The 17,064-nt window shown below is 36.3% G+C and overlaps 1 protein-coding gene across 2 annotated transcripts in view; it reads left to right on the forward strand.

Annotated features, from left to right (window-relative positions):
- LOC11434046 (midasin) overlaps positions 1–17,064 on the forward strand; it is a 42,890-nt gene that overhangs the window by 6,101 nt on the left and 19,725 nt on the right. For both annotated transcript variants that reach the window (XM_024773834.2, XM_003627166.4), the window contains exons 9-34: positions 306–375; positions 1,722–1,844; positions 1,960–2,035; positions 2,158–2,251; positions 2,343–2,477; positions 2,553–2,609; positions 2,708–2,884; positions 2,979–3,104; positions 3,192–4,910; positions 5,596–5,663; positions 5,744–5,939; positions 6,067–6,171; positions 6,304–6,609; positions 7,200–7,393; positions 7,475–7,550; positions 8,162–8,312; positions 9,117–9,190; positions 11,052–11,199; positions 11,416–11,514; positions 11,780–11,880; positions 12,225–12,314; positions 12,398–12,463; positions 12,640–12,804; positions 13,111–13,318; positions 13,446–14,329; positions 15,500–16,999. In XM_024773834.2, the coding sequence (XP_024629602.2) occupies positions 306–375; positions 1,722–1,844; positions 1,960–2,035; positions 2,158–2,251; positions 2,343–2,477; positions 2,553–2,609; positions 2,708–2,884; positions 2,979–3,104; positions 3,192–4,910; positions 5,596–5,663; positions 5,744–5,939; positions 6,067–6,171; positions 6,304–6,609; positions 7,200–7,393; positions 7,475–7,550; positions 8,162–8,312; positions 9,117–9,190; positions 11,052–11,199; positions 11,416–11,514; positions 11,780–11,880; positions 12,225–12,314; positions 12,398–12,463; positions 12,640–12,804; positions 13,111–13,318; positions 13,446–14,329; positions 15,500–16,999 (7,008 nt within the window). The remainder of the gene's footprint in view (positions 1–305; positions 376–1,721; positions 1,845–1,959; positions 2,036–2,157; positions 2,252–2,342; positions 2,478–2,552; positions 2,610–2,707; positions 2,885–2,978; positions 3,105–3,191; positions 4,911–5,595; positions 5,664–5,743; positions 5,940–6,066; positions 6,172–6,303; positions 6,610–7,199; positions 7,394–7,474; positions 7,551–8,161; positions 8,313–9,116; positions 9,191–11,051; positions 11,200–11,415; positions 11,515–11,779; positions 11,881–12,224; positions 12,315–12,397; positions 12,464–12,639; positions 12,805–13,110; positions 13,319–13,445; positions 14,330–15,499; positions 17,000–17,064) is intronic.

Genomic DNA, 17,064 nt, shown 5'->3' on the forward strand with positions numbered 1-17,064 from the left:
AAGCCAATCTCCCTACAGAGCACAGAAGAGGAGACTTCTTTTGAAAATTCTACTACGTTGAGTTGGTTCAAATGCATCTGCTATATGCATACGATTTGTTTATGAACTGTTGTATTTTTCCTTGATATCTTCCACTCCTCTTGCTTAACCAGTTGATCATAATTGATAAGATAAAGATTTACTCTAGGAATGGAATGTACACCTTACCAGAATTCTAGATGGATAAATTCTATCATTCATGTCTAATCTGCGTCTCAATTCCTCTCTACCAGTAATTAATTGTTCAAGTGTTACATATTCTGCAGATAAAGGTGGCAGATAGTTTCAGGATCTTTTCAACTGTTGTTTCTGATTTAGACTCTTCCGAGAGTGCAGGTTCTTACCTTCACCGTTCATGATTTTAGTTGATATGTTTGTAATTCTTTCGGTGTTTATGTATATCATGTTGTTTATTCATATACTTGTTCTCCATTAATTCAGTTGATGTTTGGGGGGGGGGGCTAACTACGTGTAAATTCGTAGATACCCTTTTTAACGAGCATTGGTAAATGCAATCCTTTGCTGCACTTGATTGAAATCCGTCACATGCATCTTTGAGGGTGATTTGGCATTGATTGTTTTAGGCTGTGCTTTATTTTTAGTTTCTATACAGACATCCAGAGTTGAGTTGAAAGGAACTAGGTATTTGGAAAGAGGCTTGGTAGTTAAATGGCTACGAAGTGAAAACTATCCAGAAATACATCATTATTGTAACTAGCAATTTGAAGTAAAAGTTAAGAATGGGCATTGCTGCTCTTCACTGCCTCATCACTATTCCAGTGAAGAGTTCCCAAATGTCTGGGAGTGTAACAATAGCTGTATTCATAATTTATTTTCCTGAACCCTCTTTTATATCCCCACAAATTCTTTCACAAAATAATCCATCTTTTTCAGGCATATTTGTTTTGTAATGAAGAGTATAGGGTTTTGTTACCTTGCCAACAATTTCAACATTAAGTAGTATTTTATTTGCCCAAGCACTTATTCAGGAGAAACCGATCAAATTCGAATAATACAGTCCAAATAAACTCATTTTCTTTGAATCTGGAAATCTTCCTCAGATATAAGGAAACAATTCCGTTCAAGAGCCAAAGACTGTAGTCTTGATTCTTTTTCTTCGTTTCAACCGGTTTTCACTTTCTTCCAGCTTTTACAGCCTCCTGGGTGAAACCACCAGCTTTTGACACTTCTTTTCTAGGGATCTTTCCTGCAAGCGACCCCACCTCAACAATCGTCTCCTCTAGATTGACCTTTCCACAGAATCTTTACTGCCTACATCCCCACACATGATATGTAGGGCCACCTCCTTGATATATGTTCACATACAAATGGTCACCTTCTTCTGGCCGTCCTAACCTAGTCACTTATGGCCCCAACTGTTCACACATGTCTCTTCCACCATTGTTAGTGTCGTTCTAGGTATCATTTATTTGTTGGTTTTGGTGTTCTAGTCACAGCTCCTCACCCGCAAGGGTCTCTCGCTTCTATTAGACCTTCCTCAAACTGACGGGTCTTAGTTTTTAGGCTTGTTCCAAGATTTGTGTTGTTGTATCTATGTCTTTTGCCCATTTTCTAGGTACAATGCAGTTGTACAAGTTTTTTGTTTTTTCTCCCACATTGTGAAATTGGCTTCTCCTATTTTGAGATTATGAACTAGTTGCTGACCTCGGCTGTACTTTAAGGTCAAGATTCACTCAGTGTCCTTTGGAAAAAAATAAGAATCCGAGCACCGGAAAATGAAGATTTGCAAGAGATAGTCAAAGTGAGGTATCCTGATTTGGGGATTCATGCCAACAAACTCATAGGTACTGATTTACAATTTATTTAATATTTTAGTTTGACAATCCATTTTTTAATCATAAATTTTTGCTACAGACTCCTTTAATATCTTGCAACAATATAACTTTATATTTTTGGCAGAAACCTTTGATAGGGTCAGCAACTCTATTTCCATGTTTCAAGTAGCGGGATGCTCTTCTGTCAGGTTCTCATTAAGGTATTTTTTTTTTTTTGAAAACTCGGTATCTGGGCCAAGGATATTTTTAAGAGTAATTATACGCTACCTGTGCTTTTTGGTAATTTTTTATTATTAATGTGGCATTTGGTTCTCCATGGCAGGGATCTCTTAAAATGGTGTAAAAGAATAACTGGTTTAAGGTTTTGCTTTGATGGTAGCTTGTCAGAAGAACAATGTAATTCTATATATACAGAGGTCTGTTTTTTTGGTTTTTTGGGGTTTCTTCACTTTTTTTTTTGATATATATTTCATAGATGCTTCATGTGTAGCTTGTATTATATCTCAGGCTGTTGATGTATTTGCGACCTTCCCTGCTTCATTTGATAACCGGTTATCAATAATGAAAGAGATAGGGAAGTTGTGGAAAAGACGAGATTCTGCTGCTGAGACCTTATATCCCCTCGACAAACCAATATATCAGGTTTTATTTATTGAAGTTTAGCCTTTACTTCATTCTTTTGCCTCATCAGTTTCTCATTTATGATGGTAAATGCAGGATTCTGTCCCAGGTTTAAAAATAGGCCGGGTTTTACTCCAGTACACAAAAACACCTGTGAGTATATTCTGTTGACAATTTTTTAAAGATGATGACATAACTTCTGCGGAATAGTCTCATTTTTCGTTGACTTCGCTTTTATTTTTCATATGCAGTCAAACGAACGCAGAATTCCATTTGTTGAGATCCGTAGTTCGTTGTTTGTATTGGAGCGTATAGCTTGCTCTGTCAAGCATAATGAACCTGTACTCTTGGTTGGAGAAACTGGTACTGGAAAGACTACACTTGTTCAAAATTTGGCTTTAAGGCTTGGTCAGAAGCTTACTGTTTTGGTCTGTTACATATTGCTCTATTATCTGCTCTGTTATTTGAAATTTCAAGGTTTTTTGAGTGTGAGACATGACGTGGTTTATATTTTTTTCACAGAACATGAGTCAGCAAAGTGATGTTGCTGACTTACTTGGAGGATTCAAGCCGGTGGATGAACAGTTTGTGTATTCCCATCTTTATCAGGAATTTATGGCTCTGTTCGCTAGGACATTTCCTATTGAGGTATTTCTTATATTTATTTATTTATTTATTCATTTGTATTTTGTGTGTAACTGTTGTTAATAGCTCTATTTGTTTGTTGACGTACAGCTAAATTCAGAGGTTTCTAATCATCTAGAGAAGATTTTAAATAGCAAGAATTGGGAAAAGCTACTTAGAGGAATTCAACAAGGAGTTGGGAAGACACAACCGCTTATAAGATCCAAAAAGCGTAAAAGGCCAGAAGAACTACTCCAAGCTTGGGAGAGCTTTTATATGAAGTTTGACAATGTCTGTAAAAGTAATCTATCTTCTGGGATGCTTTTTTCATTTGTAGAAGGAAGTTTTGTTACTGCTCTTAGAAACGGTGAGTGGATTTTGCTTGATGAGGTGAATTTGGCTCCTCCGGAAACCTTGCAAAGAATAATCGGTGTTTTAGAAGGGGAAAATGGGGCATTGTGTTTAGCTGAAAGAGGGGATATTGATTATATACACCGTCATCCAAACTTTCGTATATTTGCTTGTATGAATCCAGCAACTGATGCAGGGAAACGGGATTTGCCATTTTCATTGAGGAGTAGATTTACTGAATATTTTGTTGATGATGTTCTGGATGATAATGATTTAAGTCTGTTTATTAGTCAGTTCATTAATAGTGGCCATATACAGCTGGTGAGTAAAATTGTGCGATTCTATAAAGAATCGAAAAAGGAATCTGAAGAGAGGCTGCAGGATGGTGCTAATCAGAAACCACAATACAGTTTAAGGTCCCTTTATCGCGCTCTAGAGTATACAAGTAAAGCAGAGAGAGAGTTTGGATTTCAGAAGGCTTTATATGATGGCTTTAGTCTATTTTTCCTCACATTGTTGGATGGGTCTAGTGCTGACTTAATGAGGCAAAAGATATTGTCTCTTTTATTGGGGGGGAATATGCCTTCAGATGTACCTTTTCACAGATATTTGAGTACCTTTAAATCTGATGGGTATTCTGGGAACTATGTTAAAACTAAAAGTGTCCAGGAGCATCTTGGTAATTTGGCTCGAGCTGTTCTAATAAAGAGATACCCTGTTCTCTTGCAGGGACCGACGTCTAGTGGGAAAACTAGCCTTGTTCAATATCTTGCGTCCATAACTGGGCATGAGTTTGTACGAATCAATAATCACGAACACACCGATTTGCAAGAGTATCTAGGTTCTTATATAACTGATGCTAGCGGGAAGCTTGTTTTCAATGAAGGTGTTTTGGTAAAAGCGGTAAGAAATGGTTACTGGATTGTACTGGATGAGCTTAACTTGGCTCCATCTGATGTGCTGGAAGCATTGAACCGATTACTTGATGATAACAGAGAGCTTTTTGTTCCTGAACTTCAAGAAACAATTAAAGCTCATCCAAACTTCATGCTTTTTGGAACACAAAATCCACCTACACATTATGGCGGGCGAAAAATGTTGTCTCGGGCATTTCGTAACCGTTTCATAGAGATTCAAGTTGGTGAGATTCCTGACGACGAGCTGAGTAAAATATTGGGAGAGAGATGTGAAATTCCATTAAGTTACGCCTCAAAAATGGTTGAAGTAATGAAGGAGCTTCGAATGCACAGACAGAGTAGCAGAGTCTTTGCTGGGAAACATGGATTCATAACTCCTCGAGATTTGTTTCGTTGGGCTGAACGTTACAAGAAATTTGGTAAATCTCAAGAAGACTTGGCCAAAGACGGTTATTATCTTTTGGCAGAACGGCTACGGGATGAGGATGAGAAATCTGTTGTTCAAGAAGTTCTGGAAAAACATTTTCGGGTTAAACTAAACATAGAAAATTTATATGGTCAGGTATGGTCATTTTTCTTACTGTTTAGTTGTTACTGTTTGCGTTGAGCTGCTGCTGCTTTTCCCCACTATATTGCTTCTTGATTATTGATTTGTCAGAGTAATCAATAATTTTGGAGGAAAACAATGGTCACTTTGTATATGCTTTCCTTGAATTAGCTGCACTGCGAAGTGCATACTTCCTGACTAAAGTTTATCTTTGCATGCAATAGTTCAAATTGTATCAATCCAATTGTTGTGAAATTCGCATAAAGATTCTCCATATTATTTCATTTTTCTTTCTTTTGTCATATTCATTAGTTGTTCTGTTGATTACTGGATCATGTAATTTGGATTCAAATTCAGAATACCAATTTATTTTAATTATTACGGGCCATCAATAACCCACTTAGGTTGGCCTAGTGGTAGTGGTATTGGCTTGGGACCTAGGAGTGTGCTCCTCCTCAAGGTCTCAGGTTCAATTCTCTCTGGTGCCAATTTAGGTGGGTTAATTTAGCTTCTTCTTCTTCTTCAAAATAATTATTATGGGCCATCATGGTAATTTCTGTTGTTTTGGGACTGAGTTATTGGTTTTTACTTGAGAAATTATTCCCTTTTTTAAGATTTAAATCAGATTATTGCCTCTACAATATATATTAAAAGAATAAAGCTGAAATATGCTCAGCAAGCTTTTTTAACTGTATTTCAGATTTTGTCTGGAGAAAGCTCTTCATACAATTCAATTGTCGGTTTAGGAGGTCTGAAGAGTCTCGAAAGGTATTGGCTTATTGCTGCATTTTCTCTGTTGACCAAAATCCTTGGTTCACTATGTCCAACTGATGGTTTTGCATATGCAGTGTATTCATGACCAAAAGTATGAAGAAGCTATACTTCCTTGTGGAGCGCTGTTTTGAATTACGCGAGCCTGTGCTACTTGTTGGGGAGACGGGTGGAGGGAAGACCACTGTTTGTCAGTTACTAAGTGCTTGTTTGCAGTTGAAGTTACATATCTTGAATTGTCATCAGTATACTGAAACATCTGATTTTATAGGGGTTGGTTCTTTCATGTTTTTTCTTCCAAATTTTCTTATAACCTATAAGGACACTTAAAAAGAGACCTGTATTTGTGTTTATTTCTATGTACTATTAGCAGAAGTATTGACTAGATGGTGTTTTGCAGGGTTTTCGTCCTATACGAGATAGATTTAGACTGATTTCCAACTATGAAGAGATCATTGAACAGTTGAAGAGACTGAAGGCTTTCAGATGCTATCCTGAAGACCATGTGAGTATAATCATATATAATCATATTTCACTGCATTCAGAAAGCCATTCCTTTCTATGATTGTTTTCTTCGCTTCTCTTCTTCAGTCTATTATTCACAAAGCAAGTGCTGATTTGTCATTTTCTGCCACAGTTGATTTCTTCTGGCGTAGACCAAGCTTCTTTAACTATTGATCTACTGAATAGTATGATAAGGAAATATAAAGAGGGGCGAGTTTGTACTGCTGATGTCATCAAAGAAGAACTTTATGCTTTTGAGCAATTAAAGTTGAACCTTGATGTCTTGCATCGAAAGTGGCAAAGCATATTTGAGTGGCAGGATGGTCCTCTTGTAAAAGCAATGAAAGATGGTGATCTCTTTCTTGTGGATGAGATATCCTTGGCAGATGATAGTGTACTTGAGAGATTGAACAGTGTGTTGGAGCCAGAAAGGACGCTAGTAAGTCAATTATATGCGTAGACATTTTTCTTTGAACTTGCTGTTTAAGCTGGTTTTAGATCGAGCTTTATCGTTCATGGTGTGTTGAATGGTGGTGTCATTACTTGTTCTATTGATTTAGTGGTGATTTTGTATATATGTGTGTTCAGAGTATAGTTAATGCACTTGAATTTAAAAGACGAAGGAGGCTCCTTGTCCCTGCTTGTCCGAAAAGGGTATCAGGACATATTTATCAAGGGAAATGAGAGTTCTTTTGTGCTGGTTATAGAAGTATTATAATTTTTGTTATGATTATTATTAAAAGCAAAATGTAGGAAATAATGTTAACAAAAGAAGAGGATGACATGGTATCTCTCCCAACTAAACCATAATCCAGAAAGATATGGTTAGATAAGAGAGTTCTCTTTTCAGATTTCATGTCTTCTGTGGAAACTGTTGAAGTATGAAATTTTGAGCACATTTTTGACATGAGTATGTACACAATATGCGTATGTAAATTTAATTTGTTTATTGCTGGTGGTAGATATAAAAATCTAATATAATTCAACTCACTCTTCAATTTCTGAGTCTTCTTTTCTTTGTTGCTGCAGTCTTTGGCTGAGAAAGGAGGGCCTGATCTTGAGAAAGTTGTGGCACATTCAAATTTCTTTGTTCTTGCAACAATGAACCCTGGTGGTGATTATGGTAAGAAAGAGCTCTCTCCAGCACTACGCAATCGATTCACAGAGATATGGGTTCCCCCTGTTATTGATTTAGACGAGCTTCAAGGAATCGCTATGGAAAGGTACATTTATTTTTAACTATTAGACGAAATGTTTTTGGAAGAACAGATATTTTATTTATGATTTATTTGATTTATATGCAGAATTCCCAAGTTTAAAGTCCCCACATATGAAGAAAAACTATTATGCATTGTTAATGCTATGATTAGTTTTTGGGAGGTATGTTATTCGTTAATTTACTATTGAAGTCATTAATCGGACATCTTTTGCCTGTACAATGTTCACCACTTCGCTGATAGGATGGTGCCATGATTATCGTGTTTTCACGCTAGCATTCCATGTGTTTTTCTCTTTGTTGAGCAAACCATTCTCTTTACTTGGCTATTTGGCTAGTTAAGTAGAGTCTTGTCACTATCATATCGTACAAGTTTATACAGGCTAAATTGTAGTCCATTCTCACCTCTTCTTTTCCTTGCAAAATCTGTAGTTTTTCATTTTGCAGTTCCTGTTTTCCCCTCTATTGTTTATAAGATGTTCTTTTTTCATGTTTCTTATGAAAGGAGTTGCGTTTTGTCTTTTGTAACGGGTTTTGCGAGTTTGTTTGAGTTATCATTAGGAGGAATTTTTTTCTTCTATATCTTTGTATGATCCATGTAGCACACTCTTCCTTGTAGAAAACGTTCTAGGGTTTTGTTATGGTTGTGTCTAACTTCTTGCTTTCAGTTTTGCAGCTTATAAGTATACATTTATCTGTTGCCATTCCACCATTACAATTCATTGATTTGTCATATATTACTGTTAATTTGGGTTATTATTCGTATGTTTTTCAGTGGTTCAACAAATTACATCCAGGGAGAATGCTTACTGTCAGAGATCTCATTTCCTGGGTTGCTTTTTACAATATAACGGAAGAAAGCTTAGGACCCGAACATGCACTTCTTCATGGAGTATTTCTTGTTTTGCTTGATGGGTTAAGTCTAGGTATGCTCAGTTCGTAGTGATTATTCTTTTCAGCCTCTGTTACTTCTTGTATCCTTACTATATTGAATGATTGATTTTCATTACCTGATTTTTGAGATTGTAATTAAATTTACCTAATCTATATTGCGTTTTTTGGTTTCATCATCTACTTTATTTAGAAGAAATCTAAAATATTATTGTCCTCAGAGTGTCAAATTTTGAAAATGATATGAAACTAATATTGTTATGGTTGTTGTGGTCATGGTATTGATATTGGCAATGAGATAATTTTTTAAAAGGATTGGGAGACAGTGGTGTTTAGTGGCGTGGCTGTTGTAGTTGTGATGGATATGGTTGTTGATTTGGAACTTAGGTAGCTAGATCTGTCATGTCAAAGGCCCTTGGTTTTATAATTCATCAACAACCCCAAAGCTCCTTGGGTTTAATATTTCATCAGCAACCCAATGTCCGATCAATTTCGTCCAAACAGAAGTCACCATGGTACAAAATAATGAAATATGAATAGCTGTTTCAAAGCTTTTTTCTAATATGAAAATACACTTCTTGGGAGAGAATGCTTCAGATGTTCAAAGTATTTAACAAGAATAAATTTCAGAAGCATCAGGGGTATATTGTTTGTGTAATCTTGGCTATGTTATATGGACTACTAGATATTCAAGGCAGAGACACTATCTAGCTACATAGACATTTCACAAATTGTGTTGACTCAACATATTTTACTACATGCGTTGAAGTCCTCGAGTAATAGTTACACTTTATTTTTCTCTTTCTTTCTGGTCTATTGACACTTCCCCACTTTATCAGGTACAGGAATTTCAAAAACGGATGCTGGAGAGCTAAGGGAGAGGTGTTTATCCTTTCTTCTACAAAAGCTGAGGGTATGTTTCTCCCCTTGTTATCATCATACACTTTCTCTCTTTCACTCCCTATTCTTCTAAGGTGAAGTCATCTGATTGGGGATAGCTACTAATAAGACCAACACTGATCATTGGAGGTTATTGGGAGGTCTAATGCCCTTCAACTATTACTTCTGGTGTGTGATAGAAACCAACTGATATAGAAGAATAAAATAGGGAAAATCCCTTTGATTACAGAATAATATTGCAGAACTTCAAGGGTCTGCACCTCCCTAATGCCACAAAATGGCCCCTTCCCAGTCAAGTCCTCAGATGCCCCTCAATCTTCCCATCCCTCCCCTATTTATTCTTAAAACTTAACCTCCCACTACTGACTTAATTAATTATTAATCATAATATAATAATAAACCATAATTGCATAATTAACTACTATAATTATAATAAAACTGACACAATTCTAATAAGATATCTAACAGTGTGTGATCTAGGTCAGAATGTTTTCGTTCAAATGAGTTACAGTAGATGTATAATGTCTTGGATCGAAATCACTCTTATAAAAGAGTAATATTAGTTACTACTCATTATACACGTGCTCCTGTTCCTCTTGTAATCAATGTTCTATATAATATATTAATCTACCATCTTCCGCTGATAACACAGTTTTGCATTATTAGTTCCTCAAAATTTAATGCTATCAGAACAGTACCAGCATTCTTGACCCAATATTTTCCACTGCCAGTTTTCCAAAATTTGGAATCCTGTTGATTGACCCTAAAATGTTTGTCCACTTGTTTTTTGGTGCTTTATTCCAATGCAAAAGATTTGCTTTCATGAGCTGCAATTTCCGGAGATCTTCATTCACTTTTTTTTTATTTTTTTTATTTTTTTATTATCATCGTGCTGGCTTGTTTATGCTTGGTTTTGTTTCTTTTTACTTGCCAGTTGCCAGTGCTACCATATTTTTCTACATTTTTTCTTCTTCTGGGTTTTCTGAACTCACCTTTCAATAAGTTGTGCTTTTTTTTGAAACTCTTAGCTTGGCCAGCCTTCAGATCCTACCTTCTACAGCTGGGCCAATTTCTTCCCGTTGTTTCCGTTTTTTTTTTTTATGTCCAGTAAAAAGTCATGAACTTCTTACTTCAATGGAGTGCTTTTCTGGTTAAATCTACCCTTTGTATATTGTTTCTACTATGAATGTCTCAGAGGCTAGTTGGCCGTACATCCTATGCAACCCATCTTCTGTTTGGATTTGATGCTTTTTGGAGGTGATCTTGGTCTATTTGATCTCATTGCTTCATTTGTTGAATTCCTCGAATCTGTTTCACTAGCTTTGGCTATGATTGCCACTGTTTGGTTATCTGTATTTGTAGTGAACTTTGGGTATGATTGCTATTGTTTGGTTATCTCTATTTGTAATGAACTGAAAGCTTAATAGTTCAAGCTCCAAGGGGATCGATAGCTTAATAGTTGAAGCTTGAAGGGGGCGTGTTAAGAGTCCCACATTGGAAGTGAGATGGCCTGAACAAGTGCTTATAAGTGGGGGGTAATCCTCACCTCACAAGCCGGTTTTGTGGGTTTGTGTTAGGCCCAACCGCAAATTCTAAGAATATTTAACTTTGCAAATGTTCTACGCTTACACAAAATTGTTTTTTTAAATGTATTATGAGGTGAGAGTTAGTCTTGTCCCATGGTTTGGTGCTGTTCTTTTGATGGTCCTATATCTGTGGTCCCACGTTGTATTTGAATTGACTGAATGCTCGTTTTCTTTGATGATAAATATTCATACTGAGCTCAAGTGTGACAAAGCCATTTTTATTGTTTCTAATTCTTGTTCTTCACATTATTTTTATAAATTGGTTGTAAATGGCAACTATTGCTACAGGTTGATGAAAGTAATTTACTATATTCAAAGCTTTCAAGAATGGGAAACTATGGATGGGGTGAATATGGCACAAACGTGGATGTGTCACACAGTGATGATAAGCAACATGATGATTTATTTGGCATCGATCCGTTCTATATCAAGAAAGGTAATAAATGTATATATTGTTACTTGATTTAGCTTTGTTTGCTTAGTGCTTGGATGTCACATTAAGCGTAATGTGGTCCAAGTATAGATATATTGGAGATACAATCATTTTTATGAGGATTGATTTTCCTCCTGCATTGTGGCTTTTTTTCCTCTGAAATACAACCATATAATGCCACATGTGCTTTATTCTGTGACTTTTGGTCTGCTTATATAGGTTTCAGCAGCTGTGAGGACGGTGGGTTTGAATTTAAAGCGCCAACCACCCGCAGAAATGCCTCGAGAGTTTTGCGGGCTATGCAGCTTCCAAAGCCTGGTATGCTTCTTTATTTACTTCTGGTTATCCTTATATTCGGTTATCTATTGCTCATGTTATCGTGGTATCAGTCTCTTGCAAATGCAAAGTAAGACTGTCCACATTAGACCAAAATACATAATGTGTCCGACCCTTCTCTCTGAACTCCACCATGAATTTTTATGGCATAGGGTTACTCTATTTTCTATATATTTCTCATCCAATTCCATCATCAATTTTTCATTGAAGTTATGTTTATGTGTTTTAATTGGATGCTGGTTTCCAGTTTTACTTGAAGGTAGTCCAGGTGTTGGGAAAACAAGTTTAATCACTGCCTTGGGAAAATATTCTGGGCATAAAGTTGTACGGATAAACTTATCCGAGCAGGTCAGTCCATCTCTTTTCTGTTAGGATATAAAATAGGGTGGGGGAGTGTTAGGATTTGAGCTGAAGAGTTAGCTTGGGTAGTTATTAACTAGTGGGGTAGTTAGGATTATCGTGTATAAATAGGGAGCTTATGAAGTTAGATAGGATATTATTGACTATTGGAATCATTTAGACTCTAATGTAGAACGGGAAACCCATGGTGGAGAGGTCTCTCTCTCCTATTCTTTTCTATTTTCTTATTAAAAGTTTTCTTACTTTTCGATACAAATTTTCAGTTCTTAACATTTAATGTCTTTGCAAAGTCCTTTATGGGTATTTATTTTTTGTATGTATTTTTTGTGCAGACTGATATGATGGATCTGTTGGGGTCTGATTTACCTGTGGAAAGTGATGAAGGAATGAAGTTTTCGTGGTCTGATGGGATACTATTGCAGGTTGAAATGTCTTACAATGAAAGCTATCATATTCTTCTCTGCTCTTGATATGTAGTTAACTTCGAACTATCATGTCTGTGCAGGCCTTGCAGGAAGGCTGTTGGGTTTTGCTGGATGAGCTTAATCTTGCCCCACAATCTGTTTTAGAGGTAAAATGTTAATCTCTATTTGTATCCCTTTGTTTCATCAACTCTTTATGAGCACTATTACATTCTTTCTACCTTAATTATTGCTTTTCTGATGCCACTTCTAAAGGTTTGTGTTGGGGACGGGTAAGGGTTTTACCAGTATACAGTATGAGTTGTAACACAGTTCTTTAACACAGGGTTTGAACGCTATTCTGGACCATCGAGCTGAAGTGTTTATACCGGAGCTGGGTAATACTTATAAGTGTCCTCCATCATTTAGAGTTTTTGCGTGTCAGAATCCATCACATCAAGGTGGTGGCCGGAAAGGCCTTCCGAGATCCTTCCTAAATCGATTTACCAAGGTATACTTGTCGTATATTTTGTATTTAAATGTGAACCTCAAGAAGTTGGATGGAGGACTTTAGAAGAAGCTACCTAAAAAAATCCAAAGTCCGAACTCCAAATTTATCTGGCTGTATTACTGAAATTACTGAAGTTATTTAAATATCTTGTAAAATAATAAGGCAATCTTATTACTTTCTTCTTTCCAAGAAAAATATGACCGTAGAAATGAAACAGGTCTTTTGATGTGTTTTTTTGTTAGTAATATGTTTTTTATGTTCTCAACATGCAAGATTTATTAACTGTTCTTTGGTCGTTGACGATAGGTATATGTGGATGAGCTAGTTGAGGACGATTATCTGTCTATTTGCAAATCAAAATTTCCAACTATCCCGGAGCCTTTACTTTCAATGTTAATCTTATTTAATAAAAGGATGCATGAAGAAACCATGCTGAATCAAAATTTTGCAAAGGATGGTTTCCCATGGGAATTTAATCTTCGCGATGTGTTCCGATCTTGTGAGATAATTGAAGGTCTGTTATTTTTATTCCTTATAATTCTGATTTGACATGTATGTTTCTCCAGGTTCTATCTTTTATTACCAATATCCCATGGAGAGTTGTTTTCTTTTATCTTGATATTTCATTGTATTCAATTTAGGTGCACCGAAGCCTTTGGAAGTGCATTCCTTCTTGAACATTGTCTATATTCAAAGAATGCGTACCGCCGCTGATCGAAAAGAAGTCTTACAGGTTTTCAACGAGGTATTTAAGGCCACACCATCAATAAATCCGTACCCCCGTGTTCAGCTCAATTCAGATAATTTAATTGTGGGGAATGTTTCTATCAAGAGGAATGTCACCCAATTTTATACTGCCTCAAGCAATCAGCTCCTGATACAACCTAAAATTTGTCAAAGTTTGGAAGCTGCAGCTCTTTGTGTAAAGCGTCAATGGTTATGTATCTTGGTCGGCCCATCATGCTCAGGAAAAACTAAATTGTTACGATTACTTGCGAACCTAACAGGCAATGTACTGAATGAAGTAAATCTTTCATCCGCAACTGATATTTCTGAATTGCTGGGATCTTTTGAACAATATGATGCCTTGCGTAACCTTCGCACAGTTGTTTCTCAAGTTGAGGGCTATGTTAATGAATACTGTAGTTTGCAACTGAAAGTTTTGAATGGAGCAACATTTAAGGAAACAAATTTATATAGAAGATGGTTTGATTTTTCGTCTAAATTTGACACCTTAGCTTCTGCTTCAAATTATCTTGAAAACTGGAGGAATATAATCTGTTCTCTTAGTTTGTTAGATGAGATCATTGAAAAACTGAAGTTGTGTATAGAAAAGAATTCTCTTCTCTTATCTTATTCAATTCAGGATCTTGATTTAGTCAAGCATACAATTTTAAAACTCAAAGCAGATGATCAGAAAAGGTTGGTTTCCACAAAATTTGAATGGGTTACAGGATTACTGATCAAGGCTATCGAGCGAGGGGAATGGATTGTACTGGAGAATGCAAATCTATGTAATCCCACGGTATGTGATGCATATAATGTTGATAGTTTGCCTTTATTTGGCTGTGAAATTGGGCTTATCAGTGTGTACTTGTGTGTTCTATTGTTAGATATTTTTATCATATTCTGTAGTTTTTTTTTTTGGTAATTATTGTGTACTATACTTGGCTCGGTTATCAACTCGGCGGGGGTACTGGGTCACTGGGTCAATGGTCGAACCAGCGAGTCATTGGTCGAACCGCATAACTGAACCGGATTAAACCGGATAACTCGGTCTATATGAAAAATGTGTACTTGTATTAAACTGATATGGATCAGATTAAACTAATCACTCAATCTCAAAAATAAAAATAAAAAAAATCATAAAACCTACCAATTGTCAAAATCATCAAAATTAATCACTTTATATGCACATTTCATACCTACACAAATGCATACCATATTTAAATGAATATTAAAAATATATATTTAGAGAGAATCAACAATTATTTTTTTTGAATAAAGAGAGAAACAACAATATTAAAAAAATATGTATTTTACTTATAAATATGTTAAACTGGGAACGTTAACGGTTTATTATAATTTAAAATAGAGTTAAATTAAGTTTTTTTACGAGTTAAATTAACAACTACTTGAATCATGGGAGCAATGGCCAGGGTGTTGCTTTGTCTAGGGAACATTAAAAATATAATAAATAAAAAGTAACAGTTATCATAAAAAAGCATGTGGTGTAATGGTTAAGGTTTCTGCCTTGGTTGTTGCTGGTCGCGTGTTCAACTCTTGCCCATGCCAATTTTAAGATTTTTTATTAAAATATCAGAAGCGCGGTACACTGACCCGGCCGGTTTTCAAAAACCGCCGGGTCACCGGTTTTTACCGAGTTTGACCGGTTCTTTCCGGTTCACACCGGTTTAATAGCATACCCGATCCAATACTTGGCTCGAGCCGTTCAGGTGTCCGCTTCCCGGTTCAACCGGCCGGTCCGAGCCGGGTTTTAAAACTATGACTATACTTCTATCTTCGGTCATAGGCCGCAGTGCCCACATGCACCATATTTTTATGCCAGATTTTTGGCTTGCTACCATTATCCACTATTTGCCATTGATAACATTTGATAAAATTATTTGTGTTATTGTGCATAGCAATGTCAATCTGTATCTTTTAATTTTTTTTTACCTGTTTTTGTTTCTAGGTTCTTGATAGGATTAACTCTTTGGTTGAACCTAGTGGATCAATCACGGTCAATGAGCGTGGAATTGTTGACGGAAACCCCCTGGTTATCCACCCACACCAAAGTTTCCGCATGTTTCTCACCGTTAATCCCTGCTACGGTGAGGTTTCTCGAGCTATGCGTAACAGAGGAGTTGAAATATTTATGATGGAGCCTTACTGGGCTTTGGATGATGCAAGTGTAAGCTCTGAGATTATTGAACTCAAAGATGTGAAGAGATTTCTCACTTTAGCAGGTATCCCATTTGCTCAATTGATTGATTCAATGGCCAGAGCCCACATGTACGCTAAAAGTGAAGGTTCAAAGCTTAATGTTCACTTAAAGTATCTTGAACTTTCACATTGGGTCCATCTTTTTCGGCAGCTTCTCATGAATGGCTGTCGTCCCATCTGGAGTCTACAATTGAGTTGGGAACATACATACCTCTCATCATTCTATGTCGATGGGGAACAAATTATCAATTTTGCAAAAATCAAATATTTATCTGTTACTGGTTTGTGTAGATATGATCCTTTGACAGAATGTCCATTGGGCTTGCCAGGAGGATGGCCTGCGACATTGGGGTTAAGGGATTATATATATTACTCAAAAGAAGCTTCAATCACACAGAATTGCATGTATCTGGAGTTCCTGGGAACTCAATTTGCATCACATCAATATCAAATTGCTCAGAGAAGGTACTCCAGAGATAGTTTGCAAACTACTGCTGATCATGTGAGGCCATATTTGATGGATATGAGGATGTTACATGATATTATGTTTCCTAAGACTTCAGTTGGAATAATGCCACAATGTGAAAGTGAATTTGAATTCAACTCAGAATTGGCAAACAAAATGCTCTTATTTGCAGCCAATTGGACAATTGAACAAGCAACGGAAAGTGATTTTAAGTTGTATCTTCTCAGGTTTGATTGGTTTAGTTCTCAGCTGCAGCCTTTCTGCCAGTTCTTCGATAACTTCCACAAACTGATAGGGCAGATCATCAAACATCCTATTTGGGAATATATATCATGCCGAAGCAAACTAGATGTTGATATGCAGTTGATGCCATTGTTATCACTTGATTTAGTTGATTTGGCAGCTCCAGATAGTGAAATTAAATATCTCTGTAATGCCATTTGTTGCTTTGATCCGCTAAGGTTAACTTACCAGCAATGGATTACTGAGATTCAGTATAGTTTTACAGATGCAGTGAGTTGCTTTCTTCCAGTTTTGAAGTCTCTTCATGTGTTGGAAGATGAATTTCTGAAGAAACTCGTAGCTTCAACTCCTAAGCTAATTGAAGATAAATCTTTTGATAATTTAATACAGTTATACTCTGACCTTATTGAGGATCATGTATTATTCTGGCGTTACTTCAGCTCTTCAATGTTTGACCAGATGATAATTTCTTGGCATTCTTTGCTGAAAGCTGCTGAGAAGCTTATGACTATCTGTCCTGAAGCTGTAAACCATTTTTTGGTAAGCTAAGCATAATGTTTTTCTTACAATTATTTTTAAAAAGTAATTAACTTTTATTTCCTTAA

This window comes from Medicago truncatula, chromosome 8, assembly GCF_003473485.1.
Source record: "Medicago truncatula cultivar Jemalong A17 chromosome 8, MtrunA17r5.0-ANR, whole genome shotgun sequence".
NCBI lineage: Eukaryota > Viridiplantae > Streptophyta > Magnoliopsida > Fabales > Fabaceae > Medicago > Medicago truncatula.